General features: G+C 33.1%; 1 protein-coding gene across 1 annotated transcript; it reads left to right on the top strand.

The window, feature by feature from the left end:
- The first annotated feature begins 4,860 nt into the window (after positions 1–4,860).
- Positions 4,861–20,224, top strand: LOC133291735 (butanoate--CoA ligase AAE1-like). Its single transcript, XM_061490045.1, has 2 exons — positions 4,861–5,068; positions 18,776–20,224. The coding sequence occupies exons 1-2, from the start codon at positions 4,871–4,873 to the stop codon at positions 20,222–20,224; spliced, it is 1,647 nt and encodes a 548-aa protein (XP_061346029.1). The 5' UTR covers positions 4,861–4,870.
- The last annotated feature ends 352 nt before the right edge of the window (positions 20,225–20,576 follow it).

Below are 20,576 nucleotides of genomic sequence, written 5' to 3'. Positions count from 1 at the left end.
ATTCAAGTAAATTTGTTATGTAGAAGGAGATATGTACCTTTGAGTTAACATATATGTATTTATAGTGGAGAGATGAGCAACTTGAGAGATGCCTTTGTTCATGGTGAAGGCAACCATCTCTCTTCATTGGTTCTTGTGGGTGGCTTGGAGATAATGGCTGCAAAGTTGCTTGGCAGTGAAGTTGCAGAAGGAACTTGAGATAAGCTTTTGCCTTGGAGAAGAGGTAGCAGGCTAGCAACCTTTGTTGACCAAAACTTTGCTTAATGGAGAAGACTTTGAAAGTGGACCTCATATTGATATGGGCTTTGTATTTATATTATATTTATCCAGATCAATTATATTGAGTAGGATAATATGTTTATATTCGATCATGCATATCCTACATACATCTTATTAATATCGTTAGATCAAAATCTTAAGATGAGAGATAAATGATAAAAGTCAGTTGAATTTATGATCTAGCGGTGTTGGAAAAAAGTAAGTAAAGTAGGTATGAAAAAAAATACACATAATATCTTATCCCTCATTATAATATACATATATTATATATATTATATATATATATTGATATAAAATTAATGGGTTAAGATCATTTTTACACCAGTGTAAGTTACACTCTTAATCTTGTCCGTTAATCTCACTTATATCTAAGGGCTCAAATTTTTTAGTAATGTGAGCCATGAGATATAAGTGAATCAATGGTCAAGATTGAGTGTAAGACTTTTAACTCTTACACCGGTGTAAGAATATCTTGCCCCAAAATTAATACATATATCAATATATATTAATTTCTGTATGTATGAATATTATTAATGATAGTGGATCTTAAAAAATCGTGGTCACATGAATGGATGAATAATGATGAGAAGTGTTTGCTATAAACTGAAATGAATATTAGCTTAATTAGATTACAGTTTCCAGATCCGCTACATCTTGAACCAAAATATATAATTAAAGCAGAGAGTAAAGCGAACAAAAACTCACTTTATAAATTCTTTGGCTGAAATGCTTGTTTATGTGCATTGAATAATTCATGATGATTTATTTGAAAATGTATACGTTGCTGATATGAATGTTTGAGAGTCTCACCTCCTCACCCAAAAAACTAACTTATAAAGTAGGAAAATCCAAAATCTATATAAATCGCACACTCACTAAAATTTGATGTTTTTGATATAGAACTTTTTGTGTGTGTGTGGAGAATTTTGATATAGAACTCTGAATCTTATACCTTGCAACTTCATTGTAAGAGATGCGCAACGTATAATAATGAACATCATCCTTGCAAGTTGCAAGTATATTCTATTATTCATCTCAGTTAAAAATTAAAAAAATAATTTTAATATTAACGCAACTATACCAAACATCATATGAGAATTGCAATTATTTGACTCCATGCTTTCAAAGATTTTTGGTGAAAGCATGTTACATGTACATATGGTAAAAGCCTCAAGATTAATCACTGGGTAAAGAAAAAAATAAAAAATAAAAAATAAAATCCTACACAGGCGGTGGTTCTAAGTACAGAATTTAAGAATTAGCTGGCATTTAGAAACTTCTAATTAATAAAAAATAAGAATTAGCTGGCATTTAGAAACTTCTAATTAATAAAAAAATAATCTCTTAATTAACAGTAACTTCTCTTCAGTCATTTTTTCAGTTGAAGAACAGTGAAAGGACAACATACGGGTACAAAATATTTTATTCCTTGTTTTCTGGTTAAAAAACTCGAAAAAGAAAGCAATAGAAAATAAAAATAAAAAAGTTGCTTGAATATTAGGCTAAGGTCGAGGTCAACTTATAAAAATTTATAATCGAAAGTTGATGTAGATAAAGCAACTAGAATTGATATAGCGTGATGAGATATTTGAATAATTTAGGTAAGTTTATAGGTTCAAATCTTAATGCCATTATTATATTAAAAAAAATATTCTTCTTATTTTTTTTCAATATAATAATAAAAAAAGCTATTTAATAATGGATATTTGAATAATCGTTATGTTTAAACTAATATTGGATCTCTGTTATGTCTCTTCTTAAATTTAATACAGGCTTGCTTAATATTCTCTTATGACTGGAACATTGTAGTTATTTAATTTTTGTCGGTTAGAACAGAATAGCTGGTGCAAGTTAATGCCCAAGGTCAATACATTAGTCAATTATATAGAATTTATTAATGGAAAGTTTCTAGGGCCCGGTAAGAAGGAAAAAAAGCACAATAAGATGATTAGTAATTACTTAAAGGAAAATATTCTCATGTTGTAAGAGACTATTATCTTATGTCATAGACACTTCGATAAATGTGCTGTTATTTTTTTTCTTTTCTCTTTTTTAGTGGTGGGTCTCATCATTTTGTGTCTTAGCATAAGATATGCTCTCTCCTACAACAAAAGAGTAGACAAACTCTTACTTAAAATGCTTATCTTCTTTTCACTCTATCCCAATCTTTTTTAAATTGCACATTCCCATAACAATTTTATAATATTATTTGCACATTAAAATTTCACACCATGTTAGTTTATGCCAGTTAGGGTGTTAATGGGCCGAGTAAGCTAGACTTTGATCTTAAAATGTTAAGTCTGTGATTAAATGTTTCAGATTGGCTTAGCCTGTAATTTTTTATGAATATAATTCTCGGCATGTGGACTGACTTATTTACAAAAAAAAAGTCTGGTTTAGCCTTTTAAAAAAAATAAGATAACAAAAAATTATCCAAACAGAATATACGGTCAACAACACTAATAATTCCACAAAGATTCATAAATTTAATATATATCCAAACAAAATAACATAGAACAAAATCATTCAAAAAATATGTTTAACCAATAAACTAAAGCAGGGTGTAGCAGTTCGTGAGGCGCGATTGCTATCTCAAATACAAACATGGATTGGAAAAGAATGGGACGTTTGCATTCAACTTACCTTTAGAGAAGGAAATATGCGTGCAGACTAATTGGCGAACTACTTGTTAAACTCATCGGAGCAGGCTGATCAGATTTTCTTTGAGAGGTCTTCAGGTGAAATTTTTCTGTCATTTATGGCGGACCTTGCATCCGTGGGGAGAGAGCGTCTGGTGCTTCCTTGTTAGTTTTCTGTTCTAGTTTTTTTCTTTGCGTGCTAGGGCTTAATGCCCTTTTGTTTATTAAAAGAAAAAAGTAGTATAAAATTCTACATATCCGAACGAACAAAAGTCTGTAAATTTTGCATAAACAATTTAATATACTCATATCAACAATTTAATATATTATGATGTTGCCTTCTCCTGCATAAAAAAAAATATACAAGTCAAATTATTTTTGACACTCAATTATAATATCATAAGATATAAAACAACACTGCGTATGGAACGGGGGGACAACATTCTATAGCACCTAGCAATTTTCTAGAAGAAGATCAGTTAAGGTTCACCAACTAACCAACCTTCTCCTTCAGTGAGCCTTTCCCCTCTGTTGCGGTTGTTTCTAGGTGGCTAATCTATAAATCCAATATAGATTAGTTTGGACTCCAACAACCTAACAGTGGTTATGTTGGTCTGGTGTGGACTACGGTGGTGTAGAGGAGACAAAGAGAGGAGATGATGGACAACGAAGAGGAAGTGAAAATTATATGTTGGGTTTAATGAATGAGTAGTATAAAAAGTATAACATAAAAATAAGAATTAGTATACCAAGTCAGCCCGATTGGCTCTAAGGCCAGACTTTTGAATTGGAACCATGGACCTTTGTATGAAATGAATTTTTACACAAGTCCGAGTCTGTATCTAACAACCAAAACAGATGAAATAGATCACCAGACCTACACAGACCAAGACAAATGCCCTTGACTCTTTTAACACCCCTAATGCTAGTTAAAAATGTCTTAATTATAACCTCCAAGGGTAGCTCAGTTGGCAACTGAGCTCCCAAGGGTTTACTTGAGTCAGGGGTTCAAACCCTGCCTCAAGCAAATTCTTGGAAAATCTTTGGGCGCCAGAGAAAGTGCCTCTCTCTTCGAATGGAGGTTTAGTCTCATCCTTCCTCCAGGTAGCGAAGCTCAATGCACCCGCTGTTCCAATGAGGGGCTAGCCCAATGGGCCGTACCCCGAGGGCAAGGTGACCGGAGGAGGTTGAATGTGAATACCTCCAAGTTATACTAGAAAAAAAAATGTCTTAATTATTGATTAACTGGGTGTATAAATATCACTTAAGGGATTTCTAACTTTTGTAACAACTTTACCGGCTTTTTAATAACAGATTATTAATGATCATATCTTGTACCAATAATTAAGAAATCGCTAACCCATGTAAAAAGGGTATAAAATATTTCACGTGGAGAAATCATTAATTTTTGTAATTAATATATAGAGATATACGAATTGAGTAGACAAATTTAAGAGTGTACGTAGTGCTGATGAACCCATTCACATGAGGAATGAAATCAGCATGCTGATGAGATCTCCATTCACAACGTTGCGTCTTTATCTTGAATTGTCTCCCGCATTCGACACGCTAAATTTAATTTAAACATTTTTGTTCGGAAGGATATATTTACAATTTTTTTAATTTATAAATTTTTACAACCAAAATTTAATCATTGATTTTTATCAATCTGACAATTATAATTTATTGAATTACACTTATTAATTAATTTTTAATTTTTAATAAATTATAATCTTTGTATTGACAAAAATCATTGATTTAAATTTGATTATAAGAGTTTGTAATTGAAAAAAAGTTGTAAATATAACAATTCCATTTCTTTTGTCAAAAGAATAAAAAAAGTTGCAAAATGACATTCTGACTAGGAATTCACCATATAATATATATATAAATTAAAACTCATACAGGATACATATCTTGCACTAAGTCGTAGATCCATTGAAGACGTTACGATGAGAGAAAACCAGCTGGTTCAGTGCTCTGTACCTTTGTCACCGATTACTTTCTTAGCACGAGCAGCCACTGACTATGGTGATAAGGTATCCATCATCTACAATGATCATGTGAGATTTTCTTGGAGAGAAACACATGAAAGATGCGTCAAGCTTGCTTCTTCTTTGTTCAACTTAGGGATTTCTCACGGCGACATTGTAAGTTTATTTATCTTCCAATCTGCTCATATATATATATATATATATATATATATGTGTGTGTTAAGAACCTTGAGGTCACCACCCAAAAGTTAGCTCAAGGGGTGGGAGTGCCCAAGGCCTTATAAAGGCCATATTAGTTGTCCATCCAATCAATGTGAGACTATATATCTCAACACGTCCCCTTACGCAAGAGCCCTTTAGGCTAGAAGCGTGGAAATTGCACAGGCCCATTTTTGGTTTACCTTTTTGTGTTTTTTATTTTTATTTTAATTTCACTTTTTAAAGCGGGGGACGCTGAGGCTCTGATACCATGTTAACCTTGAGATACACCACCCTAAAAGCTAGCTCAAGGGGTGGGAGTGTCCAAGGCCTTATAAAGGCCATATTAGTTGTCCATCCAATCAATGTGGGACTATATATCTCAAGATAATATAGAACGAAATTGGAGTTTAAGGATTATAGGTAGGCGCCACAATTCGAAAGAATTGATAAGCCCAAGAACGTCACAAGGATTGATGCCCTTGATAAGTTCAGAGATTCTCAAAAGAACCCAAGAGAACTAGTCTCACCAAAATAGGTTAACTTGATATTCACAGATATATATATTCTAGCTTTTGCTCTGCATTTTTTGAAATAAAATGAATATAATGCAAACCCTTCTCTGAGTTTCTTTCCCCCCGAAGGTAGCTTTAATTACTTGGTTTATATATGCCTTACAGAGTTACAACTTACAGGTTTTCCTTATATCTGTGCTATTCTCTATGCATAGCGAATTGCATGTATAGAATTTATTAAACTTGAAAATATGACCGCAGCCTAGTTTCATAGAGTTTTATATATATATATATATATATATATATATACACTAGGGCTTAGGGTTAGGGAAAAGAATCAAGCTCCATCTTTTAGAAACTCATTCCTAGCTACACTTTGGATTCACGTACCAGGGCAAAGCTTGAATATTTTCAATACGGGAGGGGTTATATTTACAACTCAAATAGTTTATAAATTCTTACAATCATATCTTAACCGTTAATTTTCGCCAATCAACGATTGTCATTTATTGTGAATTAATAATTAATCTTAACCGTTAATTGACAGAAATGAACGGTTAAGATATGATCGTAAGAAGTTGTAAATGAAAATAGGTTGTAAGTATAACCTTCCCCTTTCAATATATATATATCAAGAAAATCGATTTAGCCTCTATAATTTAAAATAATATATTTTTTCAATTTTCAAATATTGTAAAATAGTCTTTATTAATTAAGCTTGTTCCTTATTTAGAGTAAAATTGTAAAAACAATAAGAGTTAATTATTTTATGCTGTTTGAAAATTATAAGAAATTTGTTAAGGGATTTTGAATGGTAAAAAATAAACTGAAATTGTGAAATGATATCATTAAATAAGTAATAATGTAACATATATATCGGGGTAAATGTTTTTACCGTTATTACCCAATCAATATGAAATGTACTATTCAACCATTTTCTTGGCAAAATAGATGTTTGAATTGGGAGTGGCTTGGTTTAATCCTTTTTGTCATTTGGGTCCTGTTAACAAATTTTATTTGATAAGAAATTTTAAAGTATTTTTTTAATAAAAAGTATAATATTTAATGTATTATGAATTTAAAAAAATCCTTTAATTCTATTTTTAAAATCTCTAAAGAACACTTGATTTGTCATTTTAATCAGAATTAATCTCTAAGCGCTTGGACCATATACACGTTTTTTTTTTTTTTTTTGATAACACCATATACACGCTTTGTTTCATGCATGTTTGTACAAAATTTCCAAATACTTCGCTGTCCTTGAGTGGAATAAATCTTTGGTGTTACTGTAGCACTAAGATTCAGTGCATCTCATAATTATAAAACTAAAAGAGATAATGAAACTTTATATATTTAATATGTTTAAAATTTTTACACAAGTCTTCATTTTATAATACGTTTTAGTGTAACAAATTTTAGTTTCATTTTTAACTGTTTGCATAATTGCATCTCTTACTACGGAAATATTTTAGATGCATTTTCTATAACTTTCTAGCAACCCTTAAATGGCTGAATAAAAATAAAGATTTTTCAAAGACTTTAGAGTAGACCGTTGACTCTCCATTAATCTAACAACGTGCTTGATTGGCGTGAATTTTGGTATGGACGAGGCCTCACTCAGGGAATAAATCTTTGGTATTACTGTATCACCAAAGATTCAGTACATCCCACCAATAGGAGCATTACATATCAGAGGAGAGAAAAAAAATTTGACAGAAAAAAAGGAACTTTTGCTAATATGTAATATTCCTATTGGTGAAATATACTGAATCTTTAGTAATACAGTAGCACCAAAGATTTATTCCCTTGAGTGAGGCCTCGTCCATACCAAAATTCACGCCAATCAAGCACGTTGTTAGATTAATGGAGAGTCAACGGTCTACTCTAAAGTCTTTGAAAAATCTTTATTTTTATTCAGCCATTTAAGGGTTGCTAGAAAGTTATAGAAAATGCATCTAAAATATTTCCGTAGTAAGAGATGCAATTATGCAAACAGTTAAAAATGAAACTAAAATTTGTTACACTAAAACGTATTATAAAATGAAGACTTGTGTAAAATTTTTAAACATATTAAATTATAAAGTTTCATTATCTCTTTTAGTTTTATAATTATGTTATTCCTAAATATAATTATTATAATTACTCTTATCTTATATATTCAAGATTCAATTAAACTATATATTTATAATAATGTATCTGTTTTAGGATAGGGTTATTGGAAAAAATTTATTTACTTACACTTTCTCCTAATTTTAAAACTTTGTTTCTTTGAAATGAACTTCACTAATTTATTTATTTGAAAATTTTAATTTTTTTTATAATTATACTTATTTAACTATTTATAAATTTAAATTTAAAATATATTTATAGTTTATTAATTATGATTTTTTTATCCTGAATTAAGAATGAAACAATCGTCTGTCCCCCTAAACTTTTTATTACTATTTATATTTTATTATGTATTCATGCTTTATAAATTTTATAGTTGTTCTATTATTATTTTTTATTCTTATTATCAATTTTAAAAAAATCTGAAAAATAACTTAAAAATAAAAAATGAAATATGAATTATAAGATAAAATTATCAGTTATATTAATTAAATCACTGAGGAAATAAGTAGACATCGAAATATATAACTACATAAAAATTGATATTAGTGATTTTTCAAATGTAACAAAAATTCATTTTAAGGTTTTGAATTATATTAATAATTTTTTTTATAACAATCAATTAAATTTTTGAAAATTATTTTTTAATATTAGATTCATATGTTTCAAAAGTCAAACAAAAAATGTATTTTTCATACAAAACATTGAATATAATTTTGACATTAAAACTAATAAGATTTAAAATATAAGATTATCAAAAGTATACTTTTGTTGTTTCATTTAAATGTAATTTTATGAAAGTAGTTCATCAAGACATTTGAAATGAATATTATTTGTCAACGTAAAATATAATTTTTTAACTTAAATAAAATTAATTTACAAAATGAATATAAATAGAAAAGGAAAAATATTGATATTATGAATATATTTTATATTCATCAAGATTAGTTGATAAATAAATAAATATTAGAGATTTAAATGATTTATAATTAAGTATAAGGAATAATGTTTACCACAAAAAAAAAAGTATAAGGAATAACAAGTTCGTTTGACTTATTTAAGAGACAAATCAACAAAAATTATTTTAGGTAATTAAAATTTTAAATAAATATATGTATAAAAAAAAATAAAAACATCAATAGTTCCATCCTTTATTTAAACCATGGAGGTTTATTTGTTGGGTAGATCATTCATATGCTCATCTCAGTGTTTTCCGCTCAAAAGTAGAACAAAAAAAATATTTGTGTGTTCGTTCAAACCAATAAAAGTCAAATACATATGTTTATCAAAAAAAAAAAGTCAAGTACATATTTCTCTGCACATGTCATCGTATTACATAATTTTATACTATGTAATTAAAAGAGAATGATCTATTTACAAACTTTTTTTGAAATTTGTTTACAAATTACATTATGTTCTCCCAGGAGAACATAGTGTAATCAGTGTTCTTCCGAAAGAATATAGTGTAGTTTGTAAGAGTTTGTAAATAAAAAAGTTTGTAAATATAACCTGCTCCGTAATTAAATTATAGTAAAATTTTATAAAACATTTATTATGTTTTATATATATAAAAAAAAAAATATGAGTTGTGCCAGACTGACTGTACCTTAAAATATTCCAAGACAATGAAGATATGACTTGGCCTTTTCGGATCCGATCGAAGTAAGTAAATATAATTTAAACCAACTTTTACCAGGTGAGTCAATGAAAAATTTGATTAAAATATAGGGCACATTTGTCGGTAGGGTCCGAAACATATGGTCTTATAAAAAGAAACCTGGTTATGGCTGATAAAGATATGTTTGCGATAAACCAATAATCTAATCTAATAGTATGATCAAACAAGCATTTTATATATATTACAGGGTTTGGTTAGTGTCTTAGTTTTACAAGTAAATGTTTTGATAATCGTAGGTTAACTAAGTCTGATGACATTATTAGCATGCTTCTAATTTTTAATCACTAATGCTGACTTCTTATTGTCTCTATATTACAACCACTATGCCTCTATGTGATATTATTAGCATCTTTATAGTTATAGCTAGGGTGATATTAGGTCCCAAACTACCAAGAAGCTTTTGTCGTTTTACTTCCCCTTAATTCACCACCTCCACTATTGTTAAGTGCTAGCCCTATAACGACAATAATAACTATTAACAATTATTTCTTGTTACCCAACTACTATTGTAATTATTATTTTCACAATAATTAAAAATTCTCTTTAATAATTTTTTCTACTAACCATTTTTCCACCTCCCAACTATTTTAGTTTAATCATATATTTATTAAATTTTAAAATTGTTATTAAAATAATATTTTTATATCATCAAATAATAAAAAATAACATATTTAGAATAATTATTATATTGTAAAGTGTAATTATACTAAAGACAAAATGTAACGAGTCCTCATGAATTATAAGTGTGCAAAAAATTTCATTCTATTTTTGAAAGCGAATATAATTTCTCATGTTGCATTAAATAATTTGTCTCATGCAACACACAAAAAAATTGATAGGACCCACTTTTTTTCTCTCTCTTTTCTCTTTCTCTTTGATGTGTCCCATGAGCTTATTTTATATGGACCGGGACTTTGAAGTCCCTGTCCTAAAATGAAAAAAAAAGGACGAAGAGAGAATTTGAGAAGAAGAAGAAAAAGATTTAAGTGGAAGAAATTTTTTCTGTTTTGAGAAAAGGTGCACCTTAAAAATGGTGCACCGGGTCTACATTAAAAAAAATCCGTATCCCATATAGGGCCTATATAGGGATGCAAATGGGTCATGATGGCTTGGCTTGATCTGGCCTAATATTTTTAAAAATTAGAATAGACTTAGGCTTGTAAAAAATGCTATTTAACAAATAGGCCAACTATAAAAGCATGGGCTACAAGCCTGTAGACTGATCTATTAATTTTTTAATAAAATAATATATTTATTTTAACTATCATTTATCGTAAGTCCTAACTCTCAACTCTAATTTCTTTTCTTGTGTGTCGCTTCTCAGTTCTCACTGTCATCTTTGCTCTTTGCGCTGCTTCTCAGTTCTCACCCTAATTCCTTCCCTGGAGCACCAATTTGTTCGTGAAAATTCTAGTTAGAAAGAAGAGAATTTTAAGCCATGTTCGCACCATAATTTATTGGTTTCATATAGGTTTATGGGTTTCATATTGTTCTTATAAATATGTCATAATTGGTAGACCTAGAAGGCCCATAGGTCATGTTAGGCTTTTTATTTTTAATAATAGACCGATCTGGCCTATAGACAGTAGGTCGAGACTGGCCTATAAATTAAGCCTTTAATAGATTAATAGGCCATTTAGACTCAACATATTTTTACACAAACCTAAATTTGGCCTAACCTGTCCCATTTACACCCCTAATTCAATCCATATCCCTGTTTGAAAACCACTAATATAATTACACAAACTCATTAAACAGTGGATATTGACCCATCCTATAAAAAATCACATGAGAGTTTTGGCACATCATCCATAATTATAATGGGAGGAGTTCACTACATTTTGTCCTTATTTTAGCAAAAACTAAATAAAATATTAAAAAAATAGTTACTTTCTTACGATAAAGTGATCATACTTTTTGCTATCATTATTTTCTTATGAACAGTTATAATACATAAGTGTTAGAGAATAATATAAAAATATTAAAAAGGTCATCACCTAACACTTTAAGATTTTAGGTTGAAGTGGTTCTTTAACATGGTATCAGAGCTTCAGGGACTACGAGGTCACGAGTTCGATTCTCACACCTGCACTTTCAGATGGAATTAAGAAAAACACAAGGCAGACCAAAAATGGGCTTGTGTCATATCCACGCTTCAAGCCCAAAAGGCTCTTGCGTGAGGGGGTGTGTTAGAGAATAAAATAAAAAGTGTTAAGGTTTTGGGTTGAAGTGGTTCTTAACATGGTATCAGAGCATACCAAAATTTTTTGCGTGAGGAGGTGTGTTAGAGAATAATATAAAAGTATTAAAAAGGCCATCATCACCTAACGCCTTAAAGTTTTGGGTTGAAGTGGTTCTTTAACAGTAAGATAATTTTAAAAATAATAAAGCATAATTACCAAAATAAATAAATAAATAATAAAGCATTGCATTAAACACATTAAATAAAGTCAAAGTCTTGCCCACCTTTTTAAAGTAGATTGGACCTACTTAACTAATAAATTCAATTATCTAAATATATATTATCTAGTATGTTATGTTCTTATTACGCAAAATAAATTGAAATCACTAGATTACCAAAAAAAAAATTGAAATCACTACATTTATTTACCTCAAATAGACTTCGTTTACTTACAATTTGTTATATAGAATGGTTGATATCGATCGTATTGTATAGCTTGTCTATATATAACAGCAATTTCTTCTTTCTCTTTTTCTCAATAAAATGGGGAACGGCGAATTTTAATTGCTGCTATATGAAGAGTAAATATTTTTTTGGGTCCCTAACAAAAAACATGGTTCCCACTTTAGTCTCTTGTAAATATTTCTCTCTCTTTCTTGTCTCTCTTTTTTGGATTTGAAGGCTTAAGCTATTGCGCTAGGGTTTCTATGCGAACTTATGGGACGACGAAGAAGGCTGAACTTTCATCGGAGGAATTTGACAACCTCCACCGGAGCAAGAAAAAATACAAGGGGGAGATGCTGATTTCAATCAAGATCAAACGATGGCTTTGGTTCCAAGGGAAGAAGAAGGTATGAACGAAGGCATGTCATTCAAAGAAATGCTCATGAGACACAATGGCGAATGGTGGAGTGATGAGGAGGATTTACCACCAGAAACCGGAACCGAGGAGGAGCAAAGAGAGGATGACAAAAATCAGGAGAAACAACCGGAGGTATCTTGGGAAGTAGATCGTGATGGTCGCACTAATTTCAAGCTGTCAGCTGACTTCAAAAAGAAAGCCTGGCGACCATGGAAAAATGCAATTTATGTCAAGCTCTTAGGTAAGAAATTGTCTTTGACATTTATGAAAAAAAGGCTGGAAAATATGTAGGCATGGGAGGGAAAGGTTTTTATTACTGATGTGGAAAATGGCTATTTCCTAGTTCGGTTTTCTTGTCAAAAGGATTTGGACCATGCTTTAACGGCTGGACCTTGGGTAATTTTAGATCATCACCTTGCAATTCGCTCGTGGGAACCCGATTTTAACCCCATTCAAGCAGCAATAGCTCGAATTACAGCTTGGGTGAGGCTTCCGGGATTTCCGACTGAGTATGTAAACACAAGCTTAATTAAGGAGATTGGTAATTGGCTGGGTAAATTTATAAAGGTGGATGCTGCCACAACCTCCTTGGCAAGAGGTAAATTTGCCCGCATATGTGTTGAATTGGACCTTACCAAACCTCTAAATGCTGAATATAAACTGGAGGGTAGACTGAAGCAGGTGGAGTATGAAGGATTACACATGGTGTGTTACTCCTGTGGTCAGTATGGACATCGATCAGAGTTGTGCTCAAACAAAAATCCAGCTATGAATGATGAAGCACCCCACAGTGAGACTAGGGAGACACAAGAAGGGGAGACTGTCACAACAATGGTTTTACATTCTTCAAATGGCGATTCTACAAAGGAAAACAAATTTGGTCCTTGGATGTTGGTGAACAGACAAAGAAGATTCAACCGTAATTTTGACTCTGTTCAAAAGGGTAAGAAGGACAACCAATTGGGGCACCAAAATACAGTTCGGCACTCTTCCAGATTCACTGTCCTTGATAATGACTCAAATGGTGCAGAAGATGGAAAGGAGGAGAATTTGCGAGTGGAAAATAATGATGGAGGAAGTAAGACTGAGCAGAAGTCCAGAAATAATCCTAGCCAGGCTACTCAGACAAGGAAGAAAGAGATAAGAAATGAGATTCAGATGGTGGAAACAAGCTCTCATTTTCAACTGGTAGGAAGAGGACCTGAAGTTGCCCTTTTAGAGAAGGGACCGAATACTAAACCAGAAGCATGAGGTTTTAAGGAGAGGCTTATTAGTAAGAAGAAGGCTTCTGGTCCTATTAATCAAGTTGAGACCCAATGGCAGCAGAAAACCACGAAGGCAAGCATCGAAGAGGTTCAGCCAAAAGAGATCCCTTCAATCCAAATTCCTTCAAAGGAAGATAATCCTCCTACTGATATGATGCAGCATAGAAATAGTCAGAAATTTGAAGTCCATCAGGCTCCAAGGCCACCTGACCAGAAGTGTGTTGCCATGGAACAAGACAATAATGGTCAGGCAATACAAAACCGAGAAGATTTTGATGGCAAAGTTTTGCCAATGGAATTGGAGGTACAGGTTCTCCATAACCCTGTAAATAATGCTTGATTTATTTATGTCAATTCTTTTCTGGAATGTGAGAGGAGCTGCTGATAAAGAGTTTAGTCGAGTTTTGAAGAATCTTGTTAAGAGTCATCATATCTGTATGATTGTTCTTTTAGAACCTAGAGACAACAGTTCTTCTGGTTCAAAGATAATGAAAAAATGTGGTTTTAATTGTTGTTATGTGGAAGAAGCTCAGGGTTTTTCTGGTGGCATCTGGTTTATGTGGGATTCAAATAGGATTAATGTGGAAACAATTTCTCAATCTGATCAAATGATTCACTCAAGAGTAACTCTTCACAACGGGAACAACTTTGTTTGTACAGCAGTTTATGCTAGTCCAAGGGAGTCAAGGAGGTCCTGCTTATGAGATGATCTAAAAAGTATTAGTAAAAATATGACTGAACCCTAGTTGGTTGGAGGAGATTTTAATGAAATTGCGGCTGCTTCAGAAAAGAAAGGTGGATCCCCTCCAAATTATACAAAATGTCAATTATTCAAAAAAATTCTGGATGATTGTCATTTAGAGGACTTGGGATTCACAGGGTCTACATTCACTTGGCAAGGACCCAAATGGGCTCATCTTGACAGAGTGTATAAAAGATTGGATAGGTTTGTAACAAATTTGCAATGAAGGCTCAAGTTTGATGATGCTAAAGTCATTCATCTTCCTCGGGTGAAATCTGATCATAACCCTTTGCTGCTGAATTTGGATGCTAGGAAAGATACTAGAGGGAAAAAGCCCTTTAGGTATTTAGTAGCTTGGCATCAGCATAATACTTTTCCAGCTCTAATTCACGATAACTGGGATCAGGATTTTGATATCCCATATATGCTTCAAAGGCTAGTACCTACTCTCCAAAAGTGGAATAAGAGGGTGTTTGGTGATATTAATAGGAAAAAAGAGCAGCTCCTGAAAGACCTGGATAAAATTCAGCAGCAAAGGATTAGGAATGACAGTATCAGATTGAAGACTATGGAAGAGAATTGTCAGCAGACTCTGAAGAAGGTCCTGGAGGAAGAAGAGCTATTGTGGTTCCAAAAGTCTAGGCAGCATTGGATTGTTGATGGTAATAGAAACACAAAATTCTATCACCTAAATACAATCATTAGGAGGAATGCCAATCGAATTGTGAGACTTAAGGATAGGCCGAATCATTGGATTACTGATCCAGATGAGCTTAAAAATCACGCCTGCAATTTTTATCATAATCTGTACTCTGAGGAGGTTCCAAATAGAAGATGGCTTTCTTCTCCAAATCTTTGGCCTTCTATATCTCCTGAGGAAAAGACCATGCTTAGTAAAATTCCATCAAAGGAGGAAGTTAAAAGAGCTTTGTTTAGTATGGGGTCCTATAAAGCACCAGGGATAGATGGATTTGCCGCTGCCTTTTTCCAAGTTAATTGGGAAAAAACTTAGAACCAGTTGTATCAGCATGTTGTTAGCTAATGGACAAATCCGGATCTAGTGGCCACTATTAACTCCACCTTACTTGTTCTTATTCCTAAGGAGCAAAATCCATCTCAGATGACTCAACTTCGGCCCATATCCTTGTGTCCGGTCATTTATAAAGTTTTGAGTAAGGTTGTGGTTCACAGGATGTTTGGCATTATGGATAAGATCATATCCCCCTTTCAGGAAAGTTTTGTTCCAGGAAGACATATTCAAGACAATATAATCATAGTGCAGGAGCTGATTCATTCAATGCATAGGATGAAAGGTAGAAAGACCTTCATGGCCATTAAGGTCGACTTAGAAAAAGCTTATGATAGGTTAAGTTGGGATTTCATTAAGAAAATTCTGCATGAAGTGCTGATTCCGGAGAATTTGATTGGTATCATTATGGCTGCAATTTCTACTGCTAAATTCAATTTCCTCTGGAATGGAGGGATGTCTGAGGAATTTCAGCCCTCAAGAGGTGTCAGGCAAGGTGACCCTCTCTCTCCTTATGTGTTTGTTATTGCAATGGAGAAGCTTAGCCATATTATCAATACTGCAGTTCAAGGGAAGCTTTGGAAGCCAATTCAAGCTGGAAAAGGAGGTCCTGATGTATCTCACTTGATGTTTGCTGATGACTTAATGCTTTTTGCTGAAGCTTCGGTCGATCAGATTAATATTATTCTAAAGTGTTTGAATCTGTTTGGTGATATTTCTGGTCAAAAAGTGAATCAACAGAAGACTAGTATCTTCTTTTCCAGAAATATTCCAGATGATGAGCAGCTAAAATCACAAATGTTTGTGGTTTTAAGAGAGTGCGTAATATAGGGAGACATTTGGGGGTATGGATGAAGCATGGTAGAGCATCTAAGGCAGCCTATGCCAATATTGTTGAAAAAGTTCAAAAGAGGTTGACTGGTTGGCATTCAAAGTGTCTTTCTCAAGCTGGAAGGATTACCCTGGCTCAGTCTGTTCTATCTACTATCCCTTTCTATCAAATGCAATGTGATAGACTCCCAAACTCAATCTGTCATGAAGTTGAAAAGCTGCAGAGAGGGTTCATTTGGGGAGATACAAAGGAAAAGAAGAAGATGCATCTAGTGAGCTGGGAGGTTCTGACAAAACCAAAGATAGAGGGCGGTTTGGGGTTGAAGAAACTGCTTTACATGAATATTGCATTCGTTGGGAAGCTGGCTTGGGATATCTTTGCTAATCTGGATAAATTCTGGGTTCATTGTCTCCGGTTTAAGTATAATGGTCAGAAAAGAGGGAATGCCTTATTCAGCTGCAGAAATGGTGATTCAAGACTATGGAGGTATATTTGTTCTATCTGGAAAAATTTAGAGTATCATCTAAATTGGGAGATTGGTAATGGTAATGATATTTCTTTTTGGAAAGACAAATGGATTCATGAAGGAAATAGGCTTATGGACTTGGCGGTTAATCCTATTCCGTGGGAAGAGAGTAACAAAAGAATAAAGGAGTATGTTGATGATCAGGGTAATTGGGACTTACAATTACTAGCTAGTTGGCTTCCTGCTGATGTTATGTTTCTTGTTAAAAGTATTCTACCCCCTAATGAGATTGATGGAGCTGATTACATGAGATGGAGCTTCAACAACTCAGATCAGATTTCAGTTAAAAGCATTTACCAAGCTCTTACAGGTACGGTTTCTGACCTTGATGGTGTTTCTGGAATTTGGAAAAAGGTTTGGACTTGGGGAGGTTCTCAAGTGATTAGATTATTTTTGTGAAAAATCATTCATGACAAATTGCCAACAAGGGCTAGGCTAAATTCTCTTAATATAGGCAATCCTTACTGCCCCATTTGCTTGCATGATATAGAGAACACTATGCACTTGTTAAGGGACTGCTTGCCTACTAAAAAATTGTGGGACGATATGCTTCCTATTAATCTTGCTATTTCATTTTTTACTGATGATGTTGGTACTTGGTTGGAAAAGAATTTAGATTGCATGGACAGGTATAATCATTATATCCCTTGGTCCATTGTGTTTGGTAATGCTGTTTGGCTGATTTGGAAATGGAGAAACGTTGTAATATATGGTAATGATGTTCCTTCCCACATTTATAAGAGGAATTCGATCCTTGCTGTTGCTGTGGAATCCCATATGGCAGTTACGGCTATGTCTAAGCCTCACTTAGTGCAACACAAAGCTGAAATCCTGATTAGTTGGCATCCTCCTGAGGATAATTGGATAAAATTAAATACTTATGGTGTTGCTCGAAGGTCCCAAGGTTTAGCTTCTTGTGGAGGTGTTGCTAGAGATGACATGGGTCACTGGCTCAAAGGGTTCTCTTACAGGATAGGTAATTGTAATGCTCTCAATGCTGAATTTTGGGGGATTCTCAAAGGTTTGGAGATGGCTTGGGAGGAAGGTTGGAAAAATCTAATTGTTGAGTCTGACTCAACAACTGCAATCATCATTCTGTCTAAGAATGGTGTTGTAGCCCGTGAATCACACTTGGTGGCTCCCATACGAGCATGGCTTCAAAAGGATTGGAGAGTTCATTTTATCCACACTTATAGAGAAGGAAATCATTGTGCTGATTGGTTAGCAAATTATCCTTTGGACTATCCTTCCGTCCCTGATATGTCTGTTTTCTGTTATCCTCCTTTTCAGATTCAGTCTATTTTTATGGCTGATTTAGCGTTTGTTTGTAGGCCTCGAACAATTTCTGTTCTGTAGTTTTTTGGCTGGGTTGTTTCCTGTCAGGTTCTTATGAAATTCAAAGTGGACCCATTTTAGTCCGGAGTAATATGGATCTTTTTTGAATTTGTGAGAGTCCACGATTTCATTTAAATAGGTCCATTTTGAATTTCTTAGGGATCTCGAGATTAATTTTTTTTATAAAGAACTAAAATGGAAATCGTATTTTTTTGTTAGGGACTCAAAAGGATATTTGCTCCTATATGAATATAGAAGATTTAGATAACTACATTTTTTTTAATACTTTTTTGTTTAATGACTTGACATTATTATTAATTCTGTAGTGTCATTACTTAGGAAATAATTAACTATATCATTGAATTTAGAAGATTTTTTACTTTATTCTGTCAAATATTTTGGCTTTCTAACATTACTTTACAAATTTATTGGTTTATTTTCTACTTGAAATGTTATGCTTACCTAATAATAGTGATTGGTTGAGGGAAAAATAGGTTTCAACCCCAAACTCCTATCTGAAACTGTGTATTATACAATAAAAAGTTTTGTTACGTTCATGAAGACTTCAACTTTCTTTCATGTATATAAACAGGTTGCAGCTCTGGTACCTAATATTCCAGCTCTCTACGAGCTTCATTTTAGTGTTCCTATGGCAGGTGCTATTCTTTCTGCTCTCAACACCAAATTGGATGTAACAACATTGGCACTTATATTGGAACAGTTAGAGTTTTGCAAAGTAATATTTGTGGACTATCAGTTTATTGATTCTGCCCTCAAAGCATCTGAAATAATCTCCCAAAGAAAATGCAAGCCACCCCTCATTGTCCTAATACTAGATTATGACCAAAAACCATCTTTCTTAGTGAAAGATATACCACCAGGTACCTTAAACTACAATGAACTTCTTGAAAATGGAGAACCAGATTTTGAGACTTTAATACCAAGCAATGAATATAATCCTATATCAGTGAATTATACATCAGGCTCAACCGGGACTCCTAAAGGAGTTGTTTATAGTCATAGAGGTGCTTATCTTAATTCACTTGCAGCAATTTCTCGTTTTGACATGAAACCAATGCCAGTGTTCCTATGGACAGTTGATATGTTTCGTTGCAATGGGTGGTGCTTCACTTGGGCAATGTCTGCTCTTGGTGGCACCAATATATGCCTTAGAAATGTCACTGCTAAAGACATATTTGATGCAATTCACCTTCATAAAGTAACTCACTTGTGTGGTGCACCAACCCTTTTGGAAATCATTGCAGATTCATTGCCCAGTGACCAAAGGCCTCTGCCTCTCAGGGTGAATGTCACAGTTGCAGGTGTGCTACCACCATTCCCAGTTCTCAATAAGGTATCAGAACTTGGATTTGATGTGAGCATTGGGTATGGTATGACAGAGGCTCTAGGTCCTGTCATTCTAAGGCGATGGAAACCCAATTCAGATGATGAATATACAAAGCTGAATTATGGTGAACAAGGGCTTCCAGACCTTATGATGGAAGAGGATGTGAAAGATCCAAAGACTATGAAGAGCACCCCTCATGATGGGAAAACAATAGGGGAAATTATGTTCAAAGGGAATACTCTGATGCTGGAGTACTTTAAGAATTCACAAGCAACTGAAGAAGCTTTTAGGGGTGGATGGTATAGGACTGGGGACCTTGCTGTTAGGCAACCCAATGGTTCAATAAACTTGAAGGATAGAGCAAAAGATATTATATATTCAAAGGGAGAGGCTGTGAGCTCCTTAGAGGTAGAAGCAGTGTTATTGAATCATCCAAATGTTTTGAAAGCAGCTGTTGTGAGGAGATATGATGAGTGCTTGGTGGAGTCACCATGTGCAATTGTCACATTGAAGGATGGTTGTAGTGCCACTGTTGAAGATATCATCAAGTTTTGTGAAGATCATTTGGCTACTCATATGGTTCCTAAGAATGTGATCTTTGAGGATTTGCCTGTTAGTTCAACTGGGAAGGTACAGAAATTTCTTATCAGAGAGAAGATCGAAAGCAATGAATGGTGTGATGAGACTCAATGAATGAAGGTGTGCTTTGTAGGATTATAAATAAAAAGAGGAAAATTAAAATTGATTGACAAAGTTACCAAGCCATGTAATAATGTTAAACTCATTTGTTGTTTTATTCTAAACACCTGACTTCCTAAATAAGGAAATATGTTCAGAATTATGAAAATACTGAAGACTCACTGTATCATTTATTTAATTTGAAAAAAATAATATTTTTTTTTTTTATTTTATCTTTTCTTGTATGGTTATTTTTCCTTAAACCATAATTATTTTCTACTTTTAGTAAAGGAGTATATACTACAATAATACCAAAGATGTGCTCCCTAAACACATAGACAATCCATGAATTATGAGCTAGCTATGT

This window comes from Gastrolobium bilobum, unplaced genomic scaffold (genome assembly GCF_033153095.1).
Source record: "Gastrolobium bilobum isolate Gb01-03AN ecotype WA unplaced genomic scaffold, APGP_CSIRO_Gbil_v1 utg1885, whole genome shotgun sequence".
NCBI classification, from domain to species: domain Eukaryota; kingdom Viridiplantae; phylum Streptophyta; class Magnoliopsida; order Fabales; family Fabaceae; genus Gastrolobium; species Gastrolobium bilobum.
The sequence above is the reverse complement of the archived record's forward strand: the minus strand, read 5'-3'. Positions and strand labels throughout refer to the sequence as shown.